General features: G+C 38.8%; 1 protein-coding gene across 3 annotated transcripts in view; it reads right to left on the reverse strand.

Moving 5' to 3' along the window:
* Nucleotides 1-7,286, reverse strand: part of CABCOCO1 (ciliary associated calcium binding coiled-coil 1) — a 114,886-nt gene extending 107,600 nt beyond the window's left edge. The window contains exons 1-2 of one of the 3 annotated variants that reach the window (XM_037062701.1): nucleotides 7,157-7,207; nucleotides 5,997-6,119 (exon numbers count right to left, since the gene is read on the reverse strand). Coding sequence is in view for 1 of the 3 variants with exons in the window: in XM_037062700.1 (XP_036918595.1) it covers nucleotides 7,157-7,237 (81 nt within the window). In the remaining 2 variants the exon portion in view is untranslated. Of the gene's footprint in view, nucleotides 1-5,996; nucleotides 6,120-7,156 lie in introns of all 3 variants that reach the window. The other 2 variants (XM_037062700.1, XM_037062702.1) reach the window with 2 other exon arrangements.
* Nucleotides 7,287-7,888: the final 602 nt, after the last annotated feature.

The following is a 7,888-nucleotide window of genomic DNA, read 5'->3' on the forward strand; positions in this document are numbered from 1 at the left end:
AGCCCTGAGCCAGACAGGTTCACAGAAGAATTTTACCAAACATTTAGGGAAGAGCTAACCCAGATTCTTCTCAAACTATTCCAAAAAATCTAAGAAGTGAGAAGACTCCCTAACTCTTTTTATGACAGCAATATTATCCTAATTCCAAAACCAGATAAAGACGCAACGAAGAAAAAACTTCAGGCCGATATCACTGATGAACATAGATGCTAAAATCCTCGACAATATATTGGCAAACCACATCCAGCAACACATTTATAAGATCATACACCATGACCAAGTGAAATTCATCCCAGGGATGCAAGGATGGTACATTACGTGCAAATCAATAAGCATAATAGATCACATAAACAAAAGGAAAGACAAAAATGACATGATCATATCAATAGATGTGGAAAAAGCATTAGATAAAATACATCACCCTTTTATAGTAACAACACTCAGCATAGTGGGAATAGAGGGAGCATTCCTCAACATAATAAAGGCCATATATGAGAGATCTACAGCCAACATCACACATACTGGGCAAAAACTAAAAGCTTTCCCCCTAAGATTAGGCACATGACAATGGTGTCTGCTTTCACCATTTCTGTTCAGCATAGTATTGGAAGTCCTGGCCACAGTGATCAGACAAGAAAAAGAAATAAAAGGCATCCAAATTGGAAAGGAGGAAGTAAAGCTGTCACTGTTTGTAGATGACATGATAGTGTACATAGAAAACCCTATAGACTCCACCAAAAAGCCACTTGACCTAATAAATGGATTTGGCAAAATGGCAGGGTACAGATATTCATAAATCAAAGGCACTTTTGTACACCAGCAATGAAATATCATAAACAGAAATTAGGAAAAAAATCCCATTTACTATAACAGCAAGAAAAATAAAATACTTAGGAATAAACTTAACCAAGGAGGTAAAAGACTTCCTCATAAAACTATACAACACTGAAAAATAAATTAAGGAAGACACAGATAAATGGAAGCAACTACCATGTTCAAGGATGGGAAGAATTAATATCATTAAAATGTCTACACTACCTATAGCAATCTATAGATTCAATGCAATCCCTGTCAAATATACCAAGGATGTATTTCACAGATATAGAACAAATATTTCAAAAATTTATATGGAACCATAAATGACCCTAAATAGCTTCAGCAGTTTTGAGAAAGAAGAACAAAGTAGGAGAGATCACAATACCTGATATACTATATTACAAGTCCACTGTAATCAAAATAGCCTGGTACTGGCATATGAACAGATACATAGACCGATGCAACAAAATAGAGAGCCTAGAAATAAACCCATATTAATACAGTCAGTTAATATTTGATAAAGGAGGGGGGTGCATAAACTGGAGTAAAATAGCCCCTTCAATAAATGGTGTTGGGAGATCTGGACAAGTACATGCAAAAAAAAAAAAAATGAAACGAGACCACCAATTTATACCAAATACCTAAATAAACTCAAGATGGATAAAAGACTTAAATATAAGTCACAATACCATAAAAGTCCTAGAGGAGAACATAGGTAAGAAAATCTCAGGTACCCTACACAGCAATATTTCCACCAATATATCCCCTAGGGCAAGGGACATAAAGGAAAGAATAAACAAATGGGACCATATCAAACTAAAAAGCTTCTGCACAGCTAAAGAAAACACCAATAAAATGGAAAGGAAACCAACCATATGGGAAAACATATTTGCCAATGTTTCCTCAGATAAGGGTTTGACCTCCAAAATATATAAAGAATTCATACAACCCCTGTGTAAGGGGGGTTGTATGTAGATCAAGTTGTAAGTGATCAACTTTTAGATCACTCTATGTTCTCTGTGTAAGGGGTTACCAGGAAAATAAACAATCCAATTTAAAAATGGGCAAAGGACCTGAACAGACACTTCTCCAAGGAGGACATACAGAGGGCCCACAGACCCATGAAAAAATGCTCAGCATCGCTAGTCATTAAAGAGATGCAAATTAAAACCACAATGAGATACAACTCCACACTGGTCAGAATGGCTATCATTAATAAATCAACAACAAGTGCTGGTGAAGTTGTGGAGAAAAAGGAACCCTAGTGCACCATTGGTGAGAATGCAGACTGGTGCAGCCACTGTGGAAAACAGTATAGAATTTCCACAAAAAAACTAAAGATTGAACCAGTGATCCCACTAAGGACCCTGAATCAACCAATTCAAAAGAATCTATGCACTCCAATGTTCACAGCAGCACAATTTACAATAGACAAGTGCTGGAAACATCCTAAGTGTCCATCAGTAAACAAACGGTACATTTGTGGTACATTTATATAATGGAATTATTAATCTATGGTACATTTATATAATGGAATTCTATGCAGCAGAAAGAAAGAAGGAGCTCCTACCCTTTGCAACAGCATGGATGAAACTGGAGAGCATTATGCTGAGTGAAATAAGCCAGGAAGTGAAAGACAAATACCATATGATCTCACCTATAAGGGGAACTTAATCAATGAAACAAAAGAAATGAGAAAATTGAACCAGATACTTGAAAATAAAGAACAAACTGAACACAAGGGAGAGAAGGGGGGATAACCGGGGAAAGAAGGGGAAGTGGCGAGACAAGAAACATGGACAGAGGGAGGACTCATGGGTAAGGACAAGGCAGGGGATGGACTGTGGGAGTAGGCGGGTGGGGCAGGGGAGAGCAATGGGGGAAGAGGAAGGGCAATTGTAACTGAGCAACAATAAGAAAACTGCCAGAAAATAATAAAATAAAATACTGTCTTAGAAAACTGAACCCAGAAATGTACTAAAAGAATACTAAGCTGTCACTGTGACCAAATTAGGTTAAATTCAGAATGAATCAGGTTAAATGCAAGGATGAATCATCATAAACAGCTTTAACATAACTTTATCAGTATAAAATCATATGTAGGAACTGAATCTTTAGTCCCATTGCATTGCATTGCATTTATATATAAATGCAATTTGTATTTATATATATATATAATGTAGGAAGGATTTAATTTTTTAAATTTAAAGGTTTCCAATAAATCTTTTTTTATCAACTCCTGTTATTAAACTTTTGATAGTTTTTAATTTCTTTATGTCCCATGACTTTCTCATTATGTTTATAACCAAGTAGAGTTTAATCAAGTTTTTGCCATTTCCATTTATAATTAATTTCTAATATAGATAAAAGCAACTGGTCTCATATATTCATGTTATATGTAACCACTTCATCAAATTTCTTAGTACAATGTCAGGTTCCTTAGGTATGCAATCATGTAATCTTCAAATAAAGTTTTTTTTATTGCCTCATTTCTAAGATTTAAACCACATATTTAGTTTTCTTTTTACTAGTTAGAACCTCTACAATGTGTTAGATTACAATAACATTACTAGCCTGAATCCCTCTTTTTTAGTTCCTGGTTTTTATACAAATAGTTTCAGTATTTCACCATTCATTATGGTGATGTTTGGCAAATAATTTTTACATGTTTAGCTTTTCTTTTCCTATGCCTGCTTTACTGACAGTTTACCGCTGAATTCTACCAATGTCTGTTATACATCTGAATGATCTATTCTGTCCCTCTGACTATTTTGTCATTCCTGTGCCCATTCAGGAATACACATTATGGTATAATGCGATAGTGGCAGTCAGTCCATTCTCTGTAAGAGCAGAGAGAATAGTTTATTTAGTAAATGAAGGTACCATAATTGATGGCTCATGTCTAAAAAAACACCAAAATGAGATCCTCGTGTCAAATAAACACTATACATCTATCACACATTAATTTTAACTGTTAAAAACCTAACTTTAGCATATTAAAGCCTTAAATATTAGGAAAAGATTGAAGATTGTATTTGTGTAGCCTGAAAGAGGGCTGGAGGAGGGACATGAAGCAAGACTTTTAAAATAAATAACACAGGAGACCCAAAGACCAATAGTAAGAAGAGAGGCAACCCCAAATGTTCATCAGTACCTCCATACCCAAAGCCAGTATTCTCAGACGTTCTCAGTGTCTAATAAATCATACTACTGTACATTAACATTTTGAGGGACATTAGTACTTTTCCTTAACAGTATTTCAAACAATATGTTGGCATCTTCCCCTCAGCCTTGCACAGGTTGATTCACACTATGTGCTGTGAATGGATGGCTTCAATAAATACCTCTTGAGTAATATTGAAATTGCAGAAACTTCCTCATTTTACTATTATTCAAAGGGAGCCCCAAGGGCTCCTCTCTAACGTGCTGATAATAGAGTGGGGGCTGTTTTCAAGGTCCCTAGAGACCACCCAATATACAGAGAATCATCGATGGCCTCCTCCAGGACATGCCAAGGATCTCACGACTGACAAATGACAGTCATCTTCCCACTCAAGATTCTGTAGGTGTCCTCTTGTGCTGGCCAAGCTGTGAATGCACTGAGGAAATGTCATCTATCAGGGGTTGGGGCAACACTAAGGGACATGATTCAGAGGAAGCATTTACAGTTTCCTTTAAGTCTCCGATGTGAGTTGAAGTACAGTCCTTTTAAGTTTACTACTTAAAGGATTATATTTCCTAAATAGCCTTCTTGAAGATATTCAGAAAGTCAGTTTATGAACTAATGATAAAAGATTGACGATTGAATTCTTGGTATTCACTTATAAACTCATTTACAAATTCACTTATAAGCTCCTTTCACTTACACATACGACTACAGCAAATATTATTTTCAGAGTTTTGTTATTTTTCTATTCTCGTGCATTTATACAGACATTTTCTAAAAGTTGAGTCTTACCTTTTACAGGGAGGCATTTACTCCAACATTACTAAAGAACCCGGAATGTTAAATTCGGAGAGTTGGCAAGAAGAGTTAATGCAGTGTCATAGGAAAAATATTTTCCTGGACCTGCATTTCACGCCTGCTTGTTCACAGTATCTCACAGTCTAGATTTTAGTTTATGATAACTACCCCTACTGGCATATGTCAGACCACCTATAATTTTAATTAGTTATGTTTTATTGAGTGCCTACTATGTGATTGGGATAACTGGATGTTTTTATTCTAGGTGTTGGCAACAAACAACAAATGGGAAACCTCAGATGACTGGAAGCATATACTTTATTTCCAATAGACTTGGCAAGAAAAGAAATGTTTCACTACTGCTTGGCTCAAATGACTACCTGGTCTTCTGGCTAAGTCAATTTGGATGCTGAATTTATTAGAAATGAAACCATGAGGGTAGCAGGTGTCAGGGGTTCAACTCTGGAAAGAATCTGATCTGAGAAGAACCTTTCAGTAAGTAACTGAAAAGCTGTGGCCTTGGGAACAGACTCTAGGAGAGAGAGGTTTTGCCATCTTTTCCATCTAACCCCTGACCCTCCCATCAGCACAAATGGGCAGCTGGCAGAAGCTGTCACTCTGATGAATGACACAGTTCTATGGACCAAGCCTCTTCTCTGTGAGCGGCAGCAACTCTGCTTTTATTAGACGGAAACATGGAATTTCCTCCATGCAGCATATTAACCTGTTACTCTTAGTAACTGAGCACAGCTAAGTGAGACCAAGTTCCAAGTGGATTTCTTTCGCTCGTTACTAACGAAAAGGTTGAGCATCTCCGGAATCATCATAGGGAAAACCTGCTCCTCCAAGTGAACAAGTGTGCCCACGCACCGTGCTAACAGGGCAGATAGTCATGTAGGGTCTGCAACTAGCTCACTCACCTGACTCATCACCCACTGTAAAAAATGAATGGTTTTTCCCATGGAGCATGGCATTTCTCTGCATCTTTAAAAAAAATTGTGAGGTTTTCTTTCTCTTTCTTTCTTTCTTTTGAAGTACAGGTTCGTTAACACCTCAAATTATCAGCTTTCTTAGAAAGAATGTTATCTACATAGGTAAGTATGTGTAAGTGTACACAGACAGTTGTGCACTGCAACGAGTAAATTGTTGTATACATTTAAATAAAACAACTTTACTGGGAAATTCCCTATGCCATTTTTGAAATTGTATTACTTACATTCCAGATAACAAGGGAGCAATTGTCTTAGGAGCCAGTGTATCACATTAACATGTACTTTTTAAAGTATGCTAGTTTCAGAGGCTCAGAGGAGAGACAGCATAGCATGCCTTAGCAGTCTGCCTAGAGAAATGGGAAGAATATGGATTGCGAACAACTTTGTGTATCTCTGAGCAAGCAAATGCATTATTGGCTCATTTATAATATTGCAGCTAATACTTCCTTCTACACAGAGAACATTGTTTAGACTAATACGGGAGTTGAGTATACAATGTTAATATAACATTATTTACCTCTGGGGCCTTAAAATAAACAAACAAAAAACCCTTCATAGTAACAACGTGGTGGACTCAGTGTTTGAAGACTTAAACCTTTTTTAGTAATATTTGAGCAGATATGTTCTTAATAAATATCTCAGGATACTAAGCTTATGAATAATTAAAGTTACCTAAATCCTATTTATTATTGAGAGCTGATGCTGAAGATACATCTTTATTGTACACAGGCAACCACTGGGGCTCAGGTAGGTTAAATAACTTTCCGTTAGACAAACTGGTGATGAGCAACCAAGCCACAATCAGAAGGTCAATTTCCCAGGCGTTCCTCCTTTGTCCAACCTCTTATGTATTTATTTAGAAAAATGGTAAAATAGTAAGAAAAAAACCAAGCCCCAGCCTTCAAAATATAATCCTGTACCACTGAAGAGTTATTTTCTGACATCTTTTCATAAACCGTAATTGTGATCGTTGAAAAAAAATTAATAGAAACTTCCAAAAAGGGAAGTTTTTGGAAGGGATTGACTGGTCCATCTGAAATTCTCTTAAGCGTATCAGATCCGGGAACAAGCGCCTAGCTGTAAGGTCATGTAAGCCTGAAACCGAAGGGTCCAATCAACGGGGGCATTGCTACCGGGTAACAGTTTTCACTGTGGGGCACGAAGGGCGGCGGGCCCAGGACAGGCGCGAAAGCCGGCGGGATGGCTCGGGGAGCGCGGGGCGGGGCCTCCGCGACCCTAACACCGCCCCCCGGCCCCCGGGCCGCCCCAACTCCTCCGCCTTCAACTCTGCCGTGTACCCAAACCCGGGCCAAAGGGGCCTAGGCTGCGGAGCCTGCGGACCGCGTGCACTCCAGGGCTGTAGTACCGAGAAGGGGCGACGTACCTCCGAGTCGGGCGAGGTTCCCGCCGGGGTTATTGCCACAGGGGTCGTCACCCCGAGAGGTGTCCCCAAAGAAGACGCCATGATCTCCCGGCTGCAAAGCGGCCTTTCGTCGCCTAGGCAACCGGGGCGGAGCCGGGGTCCCGAACCCTAGGAGTGGATCCCAGCTCCTAGGGCCCAGCGGCTTCCGGGGGCAGGAGCCTGGGCCGCGCTTGGGAAAGGAGGGGACTGGCAGGCGCCGGCAGCGGGAGACCCGGAGGAGGCCGATGCTGGAGGGGCGAGGGGCGAGGGGGTACTGCTGAGAAGGCCTTTTAAATCTTTGGATAGAAACAGACCAGGTCCTTTTAGCCAGAATGAAACCAGGAAGAAAGAAGAAAACCTGTTTAAATAAGAGCAATTTAAATGAGCTAGTATGTGGAAGTTTCCAGTGCTAACACACAAGTTCTCAATAAATATTTAAGTGAGCTATTTTGGAACTTTACCATTGATCGACTCTTGCTATTGAGGAATTTTATTGCAATTTTAAGGTGCTATGATGTTACTGTTATGTTTAGAAAGAAAATAGTTTCCTTATCTTTGAAATGCACTCTGAAAGATGTACTGATGATGAAATGATATAATGTATAGCTTTTCTCCAAAATAATAAGGGGAGTAAAGGTATAGTAGGTGAATCAAGATTGGGTACATGGTGGTAAGAGTAGTCATTATATTATTTGTATGTTTGAAATTTTCCAT

The sequence above is a fragment of the Sturnira hondurensis genome, unplaced genomic scaffold (assembly GCF_014824575.4).
Source record: "Sturnira hondurensis isolate 20B ecotype Veracruz unplaced genomic scaffold, ASM1482457v3 Scaffold0014302, whole genome shotgun sequence".
Taxonomy (NCBI): domain Eukaryota; kingdom Metazoa; phylum Chordata; class Mammalia; order Chiroptera; family Phyllostomidae; genus Sturnira; species Sturnira hondurensis.